The following is a 16,400-nucleotide window of genomic DNA, read 5'->3' on the forward strand; positions in this document are numbered from 1 at the left end:
CCCTCATGAGACATGAGCGGAAATAAAGTCCTTACAGATGAGATCAACTTGATCGCATCTGCAAAGACTTTACTTCCACGAAGGTCCTATTCGCAGGCACCAGGAGTCAGTGTTAGGAAGGGATGAGAGGTAGAGAAGAGGAACAGGTGTTTTGTCTTCAATGTAACAACAGACCAGCCAGAAAGAGGTAGAAAGCTGCAAAATAGGAGATATGGTCAAAACCACAAACAGAAGCACTCGTACTGGGAGATTTCGGTTGTCCTCAACTGACCCGGGGTTTGTTACCATCTAATTATCATTGTGGTTTTAGACCCCCTCAGTGGGCTTTCCTGAAGGACCCTTACATACCTCCCTTTGCTTACAGACTCAGGGAGTTATGTAAGCAAGCCTGTTAATCTCCCAAGAGCAGGGAATGGAAGCTTCATCTAGAGAGGAGGCATCATTAATTTATCATATAAGAACATATGTGTGCTGAAACTCAGGGTCCTCTCCTCTTGGGGAGATGGACCTATTGCTTCTTTGAGATGTATGGTTTATAATAAAACTTACTACTTGGATTGCATATACTCATGACTTGCTTATTGGTTTCAGTAATATGACCTTCATAATCATTCTTCAGGAATGGATTAAGAACCAGGTACAATGAACTTGACATTAGGACTTCAACACATTTCCATGGGGTGGGGGACATAATTCAACCATTTCCTCCAATTATCTGGATGCCTCCCACTGGCTAACGCCCTCCAGAAGCTACAGTGCAAGGGAGCCCGGGAGCTACAGGGCACGTAGGTCAGCCGCCAGTGGCCGGAGGAGAGTAGAGAAGAGTCTGGAAGGGCAAACAGGTCTCTGCAGAAAGCCCTGACTGTTGTCTGTCTTCTGACAGTCCTTTCTCACTGCACACTTCACCCAGGGGCTTCAAGGATCACTTAAATCCTAATGAATCTGCATGACACCCCAGAGAGGTGAGAATTAAGGTCATCATTTTGCAGACTTCAGAATAAGTAGCAATCTCTCCTTTAAACATCCATACTGATTGCCACTTTATTTTTAATTTGATTTTATGCAGAGAGATAGGAACACATTCTAGGAATTTTGAAAGCTCTATATAAGAAAAAAATTCCCACGTTACCACCACGTTTCAGGGGTCAAGGAAAATAATTTCACATTAAGTTTGCAAAGAGTACAAAATGACAATCATTTGAAACTTTTCAAAAATTCCCAGTAAATTTTGCCTCCTCCTAGGATATTCAATTTGGGACAAAATACATCAGCCCTGGGGTAAATAACTGCTTCTTACACCTGCCAAAATTAGGGGTTTCTGTCTTCTCTAGGATTAAAAATTAGTTATTTTATTTTTAAATAAACTATAGTGAATTGGTAGTTTAAAAAATATAGTTTATTTTTTAATAAGCACAGCCAGAAACCAGTTACAACTTGTCACCTTGCCCTTTGTGATGAGTCCACCAGCAGCCTCTTGTCACTGCCTGGTCTTGCCTTGTGAAGTATCCACCTGTGTGCTGTGTGCTGTCCCACCAGACTGTGGCTGCAGGGAGGCAAACATTGTCTGTTTATTGCCTACCTCTCAGAATCTACAACTGTGAATACCTGCAGGGCCTGGCACACCTCAAGAGCTCAGGGTAAGGCCGAATGAGTTCTGTTTATTCTTAAAAGAGAGACCACCACACTGAACCCCTGCACCAACGCACAGGGACTACCTCACCGAGACGTCTGTGTCTGGCCTCTGCCGCATTGTCTCAACGTGGGATGCGAATACTTCCCTCTTACATCAAATAAGAATTTAAGGACTGAACTCAGACCTATTTGCCTTTGCCCAAATTCTTTTCTAAAATGTCACTAACCCTGTGTAATGTGGCTTACTTTCCGACCTGTTTCCAGTATAGCATCACAGCACAGATAGAAAACCTCTCTTAACTCAAGCATCCTAGCAGACCCTACCATAGCTAAAGCATTCTTTTCTACCAATGCCAGATCTTTAGACAAAGCTTGACTCTTCCCACCAAATGCCAGCCAAGGAATCCCTGAACCCACCTCTGATTTGGAAGCCCCAGCTTTGAGATATCCTGCCTTTTAGGGCTGGACCCATGTGCCCGTCTCATGTCCCCAAATTATAATCTGGCCACCTCTTTTGCATTTTTTTAAGACCTCTTGAGCACTTGTCCCTGGGGCCACAGTCATACACATTTGGTTCAGAATAAACTTCTTTAAGTTATTTTAGAGTTGGGATTTTTCCATTGACAAACTGAATACCGTCTACGGCCACACCACCCTGAACATGCCTGATCTCTTCTGATCTCAGAAGCTAAGCAAGGTCGGGCCTGGTTAGTACTTGGATGGGAGACAAACTGAACCCCTAAGATGATTTTGTCAGCCTTCAATGGGCCTCTGTCTTGTGAACTAAAATAAAATCTTAAATTCCCTCTCCCAGATGACTGAATGGATTCCTTCTTGGCCAAGGGCACCCCAGAAATACCCTACAGTTGAGTTCCTGGCCCTGAGAAGGGAAGTCAGACTTGTCTCTGAATGCCCTTCCCTTCTTGGCGGCGTCCTCTGTAACTTATTAACAGGCCCAAGGCTGTGCAAGGCATAGCTTTAGCCACATGTGTAGCACGTGCAGGTTACCAATTCACTCCTCAGAGCACTTGAGTCTGGTATATGACCAGTGGCTTGTCTCTAACAAACAGATGTCCTTATCTTAACTTAGAACATTCCAAGCCTTTAGACAAAGCTCCATCTCCTGAACCAATCACAAATCAAAGAGCCTTTAAACTCATTATACCCTGGAATCCTGCCCTCTGAGATATCTTGGGCCAAACCAATGGACACCTGCCATGTATCAATTGCTGACTTCACGTGTAATTCCTGCCTTCCTGAAATGCATAAAGCCAAACCATAACCCAGCCACAGTGAGAGCACTTGCTCAAGGGTTCTTGGGTGTCACTGCGGGCCAGGGTCACACTCTTTCAACCAGGATAAACATATTTAAGTTATTTTCCTGAGTTTGGGTTATTTTCTGTTGGCTGTCTTATAATTTGTGCTGCCCAAGGGAAGAGCTGGAGGGGCCTTGGTCCTCCCATTCAGAGCCCTCCCTGGTGACACCCCGCACCTAATGGAGGCAGTGAGGGCAGGGAGTGGGAATGCGGGGGAGGGAGGTGCTGGTGGAAAGGCCGAGAGCTGAGACCTGGAGCTGTCCTGCTTCCGCAAGGCGAGCCTGGAGCAGGGAGGGCCATGAGGTGGCCTGGGGGCCAGGGCTCTTCTGGTGAAATATTGCCAGGGGCCGGGGTAGTATTCAGAGGGCTTCTGCCTCCAGAGTCGCTTTATAGGAAGGCTGGGAGCATCTTTCCCTGCTCATCCCATCCTATTTCCAAGGAGGCTGTGGAGGATTCATCCCATTCTTTGCTTATTTACTGGGTTTGGGGGTGGGTTGCTTAAGAAGGCAAGAACTTCCCCAATGAGGCAAATTTCCCACCCGGTGATCCTCTATTTTACCTTTCTAAAGTGTATTTTCTTTAAAAGGAGTAACAACTTGGAAAATGTAGTTAATTGCTTCAGACCTAACCAGCTGTCTCGCTGGCAGGCGACATAAGGATTTGCCTCTTGTTCAGTGTTTTATATAATTTCTCATCTAAGTTAAGCTACCATTTTATTTGCTAGTTACTTCCAATAAAAGTTTATTTTGGGGGGCTGGTTATTAATATACTAAAGCGTATTCTAAAAAAACAGCTTAGAAAGTAGGAGAATAGAAATTCCTCCAAGCAGCTTCATTTGCTGCCTAATTTTCCATGTTGCTTTGTGTGGTTGAGGTCAGGTTACATATTCCAGGGGATGTAAAAAGATGATGTCACATGAGCACCAAGCCCAGTTTCAGAGCCCTGAGCCCTGCACTGGGGCTGTAGAGATGTTTGTCAGTCAGTAATTAACTTTTAGAAACAGCCAGTTTAAATCCTCTTGCAAAGAAAAGGGTTCTGGGTACTGACATTAGTAGTCATTTCATTTTACCTTCAAGGCATTGCAAAAATATAATAACCACGATAATTAAAAATAATACATTGCTTCAAGAAGGATGCTCATGTTTCCTTGGAAATGACCTCTCATGTCTTTATGATAGTTTTATCTTTTGTAAGTATTTGAATATCTTACTCTTTTGAAATAGGTAGGTGAGGCACTGGGGGCTTGCACTTGAGAACTGATAAGTGTGTGCACTAGGACATAGGTCTGCACACTTTCTCTCTAAAGAGCAGATAGTAAATATTTCAGGGTTTATGACCCATGAGGCAAAATGGAGCCTATTAAGGAGCTCCACAGAGTCATGTAGAGATGTTTAAAAATATTAAAACTATTCTCAGTTCTCATGGTGTACAAGCCAGGCAGCATACTGGACGCGGTGCCTGGCCTCTGGCTTGTTGACCTCTGTTTTAGGACATGAAAAGTCAAAAGGAATCATTCTCTGACCTCAAAGTGTTTACAGATCCTTTCGGCAGACGATACCTTCGGGGGACATCTGTTGTCTTTGGCCGCCGTCTGTTCGCCTCTCTCAGGGATAGCCAGGCTTTGCCACGATGCACCACAAGCCCTGACTTGGCCTTGTCTGCACCTGCCCCAGGGCGGCGCCCCAGGCCTGGCCAATCCAAGTGGTCTCATTTATATACTTAGCATGTGCCAACCTGGCGGCAAAGAAGCCTGCTTATTCCAAAGCCAAACAGAAATGGATTTCAGAAATCCCACACCAAACCCTATCTCTGGGGAAGAATTGTAGCAAAGACGGTTGTAGCTGCCTGTTAAAACAGTCCTCAGGTGCCACTGAAAGTCTGTCCTCTCAGGATCCTCTGGCAGGGGCCTTCCACATTCATGCATAAGCACAGGAGGGCCCTGGGGAGCATTCCCGGGGCCCAGAGACTGTTGGGAAGGGGCTAAGGGGCAGACGTCTGGCTCCAGCTTCTCACTGTCCCCCTGCTTCCTCACTTCCAGTTCTACAAGGGCAGGTGTGTCAGGCACTCCATATTTGCCCCAACAGTTATCTTTCAGAACAGTTATCTACAGGTTCACTTTGTCCCCTGGTGAGGCAGAGATGGTGGCAATTCTCCCAGCTGTCCCTCTACCCCCCACATGTGCCAACCTGCTTGCAATTTGATCGGCTCATGGGGTTCTTTCTCACCAGGAGTTTGTGCATGGAAGTGTCACATGTCACTTCTAGGCCATGCTTGGAACAGCTTATGTGTGATCCTCCAACTATCTCTTCTTCAACATGGTGACAGAGAAGGCCATGTGTTACTGATGTGACGGCTATAAAATGATCAGTCTGGGTCCCTGAGAGACTGCACGGAGCAGAGCCCTCTACCATTTAAGCCATATGATATAAGCAAAAATAACTTTTGTCACTCGAGGCACCTGAGATTTGGGGGTTGTTTGTGGCCACAGCACAACTGAGCCCATAATGACTAATACACACAGTGGTCTAAATTGCAAGAGGGACTTTACCTAACAATTGCAATCAGTGTAACCTGGCTTATTGTACCCTCAATGAATCCCCAACAATAAGAAAAAAAAAAAAAGAAGATTCCTTATAAAAAAGGAACAGAAAAAATAACCGGAATTTAGTAAAGAAAAGCAGATAAATAACAGAACATTTGATAGGGAGATAAGGTAAATATCACGAGGGTGTTGAGAGTAATTGAAGTTGAGAAAGGCCAGGCTAAGGAAGGGTAACCACTGTTGGGGAAGATGGGAACTCTGAAAGTAAATACCCTCTAAAACAACGGCTGCTAGAGAGACAGTGAGGGCACAGGATGTGACGAGACCGCTGCATATAGGAGCATCTGTGACAGCTCGAGTCTTACCATAGCCAAGGGGACAATGCCCACCAGGTCCTTCTGGCTGATGAAGATCTCGGACACGGCGATGTCTGTTGTCCCTTTCCGTGGGTATTCCACCTGCCACGTTATGGGCTGAGTCCCCGAGAGGCTGCTGAAGCTGGCGATCTCAAAGTTCATCTGTACGACCTCATTGAATAAGCTGCTGCTTCTGGAAGAGACGGAAAAAATGGGCTTACCCTGGCTTTGTTCCAGTGAATCTCTTCTCACTTTCAATTCTGCCCAGGATATAAGGACAAAGACAATGGCTTTCAGGGAGGGATGGCTCTACAGTTTTCTGAGGCACCTGGCATATTGAACACACTTTAAGTTAGGGGCCAGGAGGCTGGGACAGAGAAGTGCTCACAGGTTAGGGTCTGAACAGAACCTGAAACACGAAGCATTATTCTGTGTATGTATGTGTGGGGCCCTTAGATTGGTTTGCAGCGTGTTCCCAGATGACTTTGGACCTGAAAGGATCGCCTTTACTCTCCCTTGCTGCCAGAAAAGCAGGACTGAAGCAGAGTTTCCACCAGTTGGGCTTACTCATCTGGGAAGTAGAAGTGGGCTATGCATCAGCAGTGGGGAAGGGACTTGAGATTTTCAGGTGAGCACAGAGGTCTGGTTCTTCTGGGGCAGCTGTAGGGTGCTCCTGGCATCTGGGTCTCCAAACCATCATGCCATGTGGCTGGCAGTGGTGTTTCGACTACAATAGTCCTCTGCAGAGGTTGGATACTTTTCTGGTCTTTATTATCCTTGGCTGTCCTGTCTCCAGATGTGTAGGAAATAAATTCAACTCTGTGGCTTTTTAGAGAGTCTCTGAATTGCTGCTTATCCTTTAATGAAAACCCTCCTGCTTAGAGGAGCTGCTTAGCTAGAGGGAGTCTGCTGTTGCACCTAAGAATTCTGACTGGTGTCTAGATATTTGTATTTAGAGAACTACTGACAGTCCAATGAAACAAACTTTTTCATTGTTCAGATGATAAACTCAAGGCCCAGAAAGAAGGAATGGCTGCTCCCAGCCACGCAGGCAGCAGGTGCATCCTACACACCGTGGAGCACGATATCTCCTGCCCCTAGTCCAATGCTCCTTATAGAGACCTCCCCTGAGACAGCTGGTGGCCACATATGACATCACAGGCACCAATGCAGCTTCCTTAGGACAGGAGGCAGCAAACTGTCCTGTGAATGAAATCCAGCTAGCTGCCTATTTTTGCAAATAACATGTTATTGGAGCACATCCCTGCTCATTTGGGTATGTTTTTCTGCGGCTGCTTTTGTGTTATAAGAACATGGTGGAGTAACTGCATCAGACAATGTGTTCGCAAAACCTAAAATCTTACCCTCAACCTTCAATCTAGACCTTCAACCTTCACGGGAAAGTTCACCAGCACTTGTAGAGGAGGTTAGAGTTGGGGAGACTGGCATGGCTTTCTAGAGCTATTGAATAAATAGAGCCAGCTTTGGTGGAGGCAAGAAGAAAGTGCATTCTGGGTACAAAGCTGGGTCTTGGCAGCCAGTCTGAGGTGCCTTCAATGCCCATCCCTGCCTATATGCTAAGGATGGACGTAAGTGAAGGGTCACCAGTCAGCTACTTCTCAGGCTAGCATCCCCTGGGAAGGCTGTGTGTTTTCAGGTGAAGAGGAGGGGATTTTCCATAGAACATTTAGAAGGAAACACCAAATATGCTGAATCCTGTATCCCAAGTATGTGGTGGTATGAATGCAAAGATCTGCACCTTCTCCACCCATCAGCCGGGGCAGGAGGGAAGGGGAGAGTTGCTATACCAGCCCGAGCACTGGGACTTGTGATTCTCTCCTATATTCTCTGGGCTGACAGTGGGACCAAGGAAGTCAGGATTTATGAGATTCTAGAGATTCCTCAGGAAGGGAAAGTGAATCCAGCGTCATGGCTGGGAGTGGTGGCTTCCTCCTCTAATCCTAATGCTCTGGGAAGCTGAGGTGGGAGGATCGCTTGAGTTCAAGAGTATGAGACCAGCCTGAGAAAGAGTGAGACTCAGTCTCTACTAAAAATATAAAAAAATTAGCCCAGTACTGTGATGAGCACCCAGAGTCTCAGCTACTCAGGAGTCTGACACAGAAGGATCCTTAAGCTAAAGAGTTAGAGGTTGCTGTGAGCTATGATGCCACAGCATTCTACCCAGGGTGATATGGTGAGACTCTGCCTCATAAAAAGAAAAAAAAAATCCAAGGTCTGGTCCATCAAGCTATGGGCTACAGGTCTCGCAAGACTGAATCACTGGTCTTGAGAAATGAGGGAGAGGCATCTGGGGTCTACAGGGTTTCCAAACAGAGATGTATTCTTGGTCTAGCAGCCAAAGTCCACAGGCATCTGAACCACAAAACTCAACTCAGCCACTGTGAAATCCTTTTAGAGTGCTTTGGCCCTGCCTCTTCCTCCTCAGTGGGCCACGGACACTGCTTCATTTCAGGGGTTTAATCTTGTCCTGTTAGCCAGAGCGTCTGGACTGACGTCTCCTTATCTGAGGCCAAGCTGGTCCCAGTGTTGGAGCTGCCCAGCCTTCCCCAGCTACTGACAGACTCTGCCCAACACACAGTCACTTTCCTTAGTACCGGATGTGGCAAACATCCAGCTGCCCAAAGACTCCCCGCCACCCCCAAAGAGAAGTGGATACTGACACAGCGCTGTGGAGGCTGCAATGGCTTTCAGCCTGTGTCCGTCTGCATGCTGTCATAAAATTCTTTGGTGAACATCATGACTGCTCACATCATGTCTGACACTCAGCTGCATCACTCGGAAGATTGAAATAACGGCAGAGCCACTGTGCAGGGAGGACAGTGAGTGCAGGAGAAGCCGGCACGAGCTCTCTTGCCCCAGCTGTGCCCCCTTCCACGGCGATTGTGCTACAGAAAGGCACGAGGGAAGGCGGGGCACTGGACGAGAGAAAAGAGAAGCTCTGGGTTTCTTTTTGGCTTGAAAAACATTGTTGTGTGATTTTTGTGAGCAATGGGGTTATCTTCTTAGGCATTTGGTCCAAGTTAAGACACAAATAAACACAGCATGCTATTGTTTACAAAATACTCACTACGTGCCAGGCACCGGACCAGGTTTCACACAAACACAATTCCAAAATCCCAATAAACCCCTCAAGGTTATTAAGTCTCCCATTTTCACAAGTGCCAGAGCAGACACTCTTATAGCCAGGAGGTGTGTTGGTATCAGTTTGTTCTTCAACTGCAGGTAGAAGGGACCAACTCTGCAGGAGCCCACTTGTAACATTCTGGGGCTGCCTGTTCAGACTCTCACCCCTCCTGAACTGACTAAATGTAATCTTGGCTTCAGCACAGAAAAAAAAAATACACATTTCACGATTGGAGAAAAACTCCAGCTTTCTGGGAGCTGTGTGTAATTCTGGGGCAGAGTGACATCAGGGTAAACCACCTGGGGTACCCTGGAGCACGTGTCCAGTTTTTCAGGAAACTGGAGATCTCAGATGAGGAGGGGACTGTCCTGTGTCCACAGGTACCCGAGGGATGTGTGTGAGAGTAAAGGCTGGGCAAGGCTGACCTGGCAGAGAAGTGAGCCTCTGGTCAGCCTCAGGATGAAATGTTCTGACTCAAGGACAAGGAATTCCTTTGGGAAGCTGTGGAACTGAGTCTCTTATTTATTTATTGTTACTCGTTTACGTCCTTTTCTGCTTCTCCTCTACACAGCTTTTATTTTCCTCATCTCTAAAAAATGCATAGTGTTATATATCAAAATTTAAGAAAAAGAAACTATATATACTTGTGTTTTTTTTTGAGATATAATTTCACTCTATTGCCCAGACTAGAACGCTGTGGCATCAGCCTAGTTCCTAGCAACCTCAAACTCCTGAGCTCAAGTAGTCCTCTTGCCTCAGCTGCCCAAGTAGCTGGGGCTACCACAGGTTCCCACCACCACACCTGGCTAGTTTTTCTATTATTTGTGGAAATAGGGTCTTGCTATGCTGTCCAGGCTGGTACTGAACTCATGGCCTTAAGTGATTCTCCATCCTCGACCTCCCTGTGCACTAGGATTATAGGAGTGAGCCACCATGACAGGCCTGAAACTATATTTTGAACTTGATCTTTTGTGGAGATGAGCAAAGAGGGCTATTGGAAATCTAGGTTTTCTCTCTAAAATGTTTAAACTTTCAAATATAAAAACCTTAACTTAACTTTGTAGCCACTCACTTTGCTGTCTCTGGTTGAGGAAAATGGCCCTCTCTAGTTCCTGGAGGAAGCATTTTAGAGAATTGCTCTGACCATAAGTGGAAAATGCCTGTCCTGAGATGAGACAGGGTGGCCTCTTCCCACGGTCATGTTCAGGATCCCTGTGCTCAAGGGGAGGGGTGTGAGGCAGCGACTGCTGCAGGGTGGGAGCTGGTCCCTAAACTCACCCCCACCCTCCATTGCACTCCTGTTGCAACAAGAACACCTCAATGCTGACAGTTTATCAATATTAGGCCTCCAAGAAGCATTGACTTCTAAGAATGAAAAACGAGAGAAAAAATGAAGGAAGAAATAAAATGATGGAAGAAGGAGGGAAGGAAGAATGGAAGTGAGACAGGGAAGAAGGGAGGAAGGAAGGGCAGGGGTCCTCAGACTTTTTAAACAGGGGGCTGGTTCACTGTCCCTCAGACCATTGGAGGGCTGGACTACAGTTTAAAAAAACAAACTATGAACAAATTCCTATGCACACTGCACATATCTTATTTTGAAGTAAAAAAACCAAACGGGAACAAACACAATCACACTGCCTCATGTGGCCCGCGGGCCGCAGTTTGAGGTCCCCTGAACTAAGGGATTAGAACCAAGAGAAAAGCCATGGAACACAATGGCTTCAGGGGAACACAATGAGTGTTAGGATTCCTGCTGCAGGCTCTCAAACACTTTCGAATCCTGGCTTCCCAGATACTGACTGGCTTGATGACCACGAACAACTTTGCTTCAATTGCAAAATGAGGATGCTGACCCCTCCCATTTCATAGAGCTGCTGTGAAGGAATCAGTCAAACTGCTCAGAGTGGAGATTGTCACCAGTGAGCACCACTATATGTTAGTTATTTCTGTTTTAGGAGGACTTGACATCATGTTCATGTTCAGGGACCATGGGGTTGACTGCCTGAAGCCACCATTAAGGAACATCATTTTAAGGTTGGTTTAGGAGCTCCCTGAGAACAAGGCAGAGATGTAAACCCCCTGCTGTTCACTGTGAGCTGGCATCCATTAAGGTGTGTGTATAGTGCATTTGCTCAGCACCTGCCTCTGCCAGACACGTACCATGATCACATTATTCTGTCAGATGGAGACCAAGGAAAGAAGAAATCTGTCTGCAGTTCTGCCTGTGGTCAGTGCCTTCCCACTGTCTCTGCACAGACTGAAATATTTGCTGAGCTTCTGCTTTGAAGGGGCCAAGAGCCCTCCACGTCAGCTCATATGGGGCTTGTGATGTTGTTGGAGTAATAAAGAGAGGAATTTAAACACTTAAGTGACTCCGGAGAGCACCCAAGAACCATCACTTGCTAAATCAATAGTGTAGATTTATTGAAGTAACTCTTGAAAGAAAATTTCAAAATTGGCTTAAAAAGCTCTCACTCAAAAGCAAATAAATTCCCCTAATAGTCACAATACAGTTTGGACCACTGGAAACCTAATTTACTAAACCTATTAGCTACTGGACTCTATTTGGCCAAAAAGGAGAAAGAAATGAAAAGAGTCTTGGGTGTGTGAAAAACCCAAAAGGACGTTACCTCTCCACAATGGGGAGTAAAGGATTTTAGCTCCAAAGCTGGCCACTGTTGACAGCTTAGTGCCTGTGGAAGGGAAAGAAACTAAAGAGACTAAGAGTGAAGAAATCACCCTTATAACAGGGCAGCCGCTGCAGGACAGAATCATTGACCCAGCTTTTGTTTTATTCATTCTGCTTCATGTGTATTTCATGAAGTCAAGGACACAGGCTTCCCCTCTGGGGAAAGCTTTATTAGAAAGTCCCACTGACCTCGAAGGACACAAGTTCCCCCCCTGGGAGAGGCTTTATTAGAAAGGCCCACGGACCCCAATGTCAACGCTCCCGTCTCAGCGCCTCCCAGGAGCTCTCCATGGTGCTGAGCCGTCTCCGTCTGAGCCGGGAGCCCCAAGAAACAGAAAACACCTTGAGGTGATGGACCAAGAAAAGTGAAATGCCTCAAAACCGCGTGGGTCACTATGAAAGTTTTGAGACAGACTGTGTTACGCTGCCTTTTTACTTCCAGGAAACACAGTTGGCAGTGACCTTCCTGTTCCATCATGCAAGTTTCAACTTGCTTGGCTTATCAGTGCTGCAGGAAGGGCTTCGTTTGTTTCCATCCACCTGGATTTTATTTTTCTTTATTTTTGTGTACCTCAAAACTTTAATAATGACCCATACTAAAAATAGTGGAGAAATAGACATAGCGACTCAGGAGGTGCAAAGAAAAAGGCCACAAATCTAGAACCTCAGACAACACCAGTTCCAGAGAGGACAACACTGCTGACGTCAAAACTTTCTCCTGTCTTAGGTTCTTGATGTCAAAGACACATCTCCTTCCCATTCGAAGAGTCCAGAGAGACTCTCTGGCCAGTTGAGATGAGATAACATGCCCCGATTCTATATGCCAGAACAGTGAGAAAGGATATGGCCTTTTACAGGGGAGTCACTTCCTTCATCTCTGCTCCCTGCTCATGGCATATAGGACAAAGTTCAGGGTAGGGTAAGAGGAAGGCAGGAGGGATTAGCAAAGCCTGCCCTGTTTCCAAGAACACTGAAGTGGATGATGAGTTTGGACTCCAGGACTTCAAACAAACAAACTACATTTTAATTCTCTGTATCGCATTCCCCAAAGCCTAAATATTTACAGCAGCAGGTAAATGTAAGTAAAAATGGAGAGAGAGAGTACCTTCTGAAAATCACATGGATGCCACTGCCATTGCTTAGAAGAACTGCAGCCCTTACAGATGCAACCTGCGCCCCTTCCCCTAAAGCAGGGGCTATCAACCCTGGCTGCCTATTATGGTACCTGGGGGATGAAAAGCAAAACTACTGACACTGGGTCTATCCTAGACTAACAGAATCTGAATCTTCTGTGGTGGTGACACATTGAGGTCAGTATCCTTTTGTCACTGCCCTTGCATATTGAACCAGCTGTGTTATCTCCTCATTGGTCCTCACCGGACACTCTCCATGAGGGGTTCCTGTGGCAAAGAAAGGAGAAAGTCAGTTTTGGCATCAGTGGTATTGTCCTCTCCAGAACTGGGAGGCATGTCCATCTATAGCAGAGTCCACAGACTCAAATGTCACGTGGGGCCAGACCAGTAAAATAAACAGGTGTTGATGGAGATTGTGACTCACAGGTGATCCCTTCCCACCTTTGGGGGTGGGGAGCTGCTTCCCAGTTCTAGCCTACCGCAGCCAGGTGCAAATCTGAGCCCCATGTTGTCAAAAGTTCTGTTTTCGAAGAGAAAACAGAAATCTGGACTTTTAAAAATAGGAAATCTCCTGCTGCGTGAATGTTGGCAGCGAATCCAATTAATGAAATAGACTAGACGGTGATGGAAACACAGGCAAGGTAAACAAAACCATGGATTAAATGAAGACCTTGAGAGATGAGGAGAGAGATCATGGAAGCTTCCACTTCCTCAAGACCCCCTCCATGTGAAAGCCCACAGCAGTGACTGCAGGGATCCCCCAGCCACACAGGGGAGGGCTCCACTGTGGTCTGCCACTGCTGCTGGTTTTCACTTTCCATGCAGGCTGCAGTTTCCCGAAGGAAGCAGGTGGCTTACACGGACCTAGCACACTGGAAATATGCAATTATACTCTTTACAAACTGGTGAACCTGCAGCTCAATGAGGTCACATTTCAGGAAGTGCAGCTTCTGAGAAGGTTTGTGAGGTCCAGGCAGAAGGAGTCTCACATGACATCCAGCCCAGACTGGTTCTTAGAGCTCCCAGCCACAGCGGTGGGCTTCCCGGGGCTGCGGTGGTGCAATGTGCTGGTGAGAGGCTTCTGCCAAAAGATGACGAAAACTTCCAAGGAGGAGGTGGTGGTGGGTGCATGAAGGCTTAAAGACCCTCATGTGCAAACTTAAAAATTTGAAGAGCCTGATAATGTTCCTTCTGCATCTTTCTCTCCAAGCAGTGAAAATGATCCGGCGTGGGGGAAAGGCAGACACTGCTGAGCAGGATGCAATTAGCCACCTGAAGCCATAAGCAAGAATGAGGAAAGACCCAGCTACAATTTTGGGGACCATGGGGAAGAGATTGAGAGGGTGAATAGGTGATTTTTAACCTGAAACTTTTCAGCAAACCTAGAATCCAATGGTTCAGTCTTCAGCCACCAGTAGAATGGGGCCTGAGGGAGCCACCAAGTTTGATGATGGTCAAAGGAATGGGGTGCATAGATTGTTTTGCACAGTGGTATTTATAGATCAAAAATATACTCACCGTATTTGCTAGCTGAAGTTGAATATGGCTAAACAAATGTTTATTGAGTGAAATGTTTATTCTGAGCCCAGCCCCTAGATTCACCATGTTTTCACTCTCATATACCACACTGATATCCTTTTCTCAGGTCCTTCCATGTTGAGCCTCCCCATCCCTGGGATTGCTCAATCACACCAAGCATCCTTCACCCCAGGTTCTTTGCACATGCTTTTTAGCAGGGTTCTCCCATCATAGCATCTGTCCAGCTGTCCATGACTCACTCATTCATGACATTGGTCCCTGGTACTTAGGGATCCTTCAGCCACTTTATGCATAGGACCTCATAACGTATCTCTATACATTTGATAGTTCACGACCTGCTTCCACCTCAAAAGTGAGCTGCACAGCAGCAAAGACCTCATGATATGTCACAGCGCTGGCTCCAGGAGGTGCCCAACAAACATTCATTGGGATGAGTAATGAATAAGTGATCCCCCTGGAAGTTCACTGATAGTCACAGCTTTTTCTTCCCTGAGCCAAGTCCATATTAATTTCTAATACTCAGAAAGGGAGTAGGAACCTCTGCTTAGTTGGAGGGGAGGGCAGGAGCAGGCTTTGAAGCTATCGGCCTTTCCAGAAAGGTTGAACTCATTCCAAGAGGAAAGTGAGCGTCAGGGGCTGTTGGACGCCTGCCAAGAAAGACATGCTCCATGGTCCACTCCTAGAACTTCGCGTTTTCCAAATATCACAGAAGACGGAAACTGGATCTGCTCCAGAGCATGCTCTTGAATTTTATGCCTGCTGAGCTCCACTAAATACATAATGAAGGGATGGAATTAACTATGCAAAAGTATAATTTACAGCTAATATTTGTAATTGACAAGTTGTGGGTCTCTGTGGTAGCGCTAACTGCTAAGACTAGAGGGCCCTGGTGGGGGAGGAGGAAAGTTTTTACTGTTAAGATAGACGGCTTCCTCCTCTCAGCATCCAACCTGTTCATCTAGCCATCAAACATTCGCCAAGCACCAGATTTATGCCAGGCACAGTGGGAGAGGTACAGGGGTGAATCGCTGCAGTCCATGGGGTGGGAGGGAGGGTCTCAGACTGCCCAAGGACTCCCCCTTGTCTACCATCAGCTCCCCATTTATTTGGCTAAGATACCACAGTGAACAGTGGGAGCATTCTCTGGAGCTGAGAAACCTGTGTAATGCTTGCTGTACCACGTCTCTTTGTATGTGGAGTCCACATCACACTCCTTCTAGAAGAAGTTACACTAACCATCTCTGCCCTTCTAGTTAAGGTCCTCAACCTTGGCTACATTGTGGAATAACTTGGTGAGCATAAAATAAAAACCAGAAATGCTTTAAAAAGAGAAAATAGGGCGGCGCCTGTGGCTCAGTCAGTAAGGCGCCGGCCCCATATACAGAGGGTGGCGGGTTCAAACCCGGCCCCGGCTGAACTGCAACCAAAAAATAGCCGGGCGTTGTGGCGGGCGCCTGTAGTCCCAGCTACTTGGGAGGCTGAGGCAAGAGAATCGCTTAAGCCCGGGAGTTGGAGGTTGCTGTGAGCTGTGTGATGCCATGGCACTCTACCGAGGGCCATAAAGTGAGACTCTTGTCTCTACAAAAAAAAAAAAAAGAGAGAGAAAATAAAACTCTCTTCCTTTTGGATACAACTGGTCTGTGACAAGCCTGGTTATCATTTTTCATATCAGTAAAACTTCCTAGGACATCCCTCTGTGTGGTTGGAGTTAAGAAAAGTTTTTTAAGGGAATAGTTGCAAATATGGAGATCTTATTCCTGTACCAAAGTCAGCAGCAGAGAGATGACAGTCTGGCCCAAAGGAACATGCAGGGTGCCAAACAAAGGTGTCCCAGGGCTGCAGGCAGCTCCCACCCACCTATAAGGACTTACTTGCCAGGCTACATACTCAGTGCTCTTAAGTTGGGACTGAGCCCTTGCCAGGTGGAGCCCTTTAAAGGAGATTTAATTCTAGTTATAGAGGTGTTGGAGTGAAAGGGACAGGTGACCTGAGGCTATCAACAAGAGGGATATGGCACCACCTCCAGGTCAAAGACAAAGGGTGATGAC

At 46.5% G+C, this 16,400-nt stretch overlaps 1 protein-coding gene across 1 annotated transcript in view; it reads right to left on the reverse strand.

Annotated features, from left to right (window-relative positions):
• The window catches only part of TMEM132C (transmembrane protein 132C), a 350,061-nt gene that overhangs the window by 59,976 nt on the left and 273,685 nt on the right, over positions 1-16,400 (reverse strand). Inside the window, exon 4 of the mRNA XM_053589952.1 lies at positions 5,856-6,039. Within this exon, the coding sequence (XP_053445927.1) occupies positions 5,856-6,039 (184 nt within the window). The remainder of the gene's footprint in view (positions 1-5,855; positions 6,040-16,400) is intronic.

The sequence above is a fragment of the Nycticebus coucang genome, chromosome 4, assembly GCF_027406575.1.
Source record: "Nycticebus coucang isolate mNycCou1 chromosome 4, mNycCou1.pri, whole genome shotgun sequence".
Classification (NCBI taxonomy): Eukaryota; Metazoa; Chordata; class Mammalia; order Primates; family Lorisidae; genus Nycticebus; species Nycticebus coucang.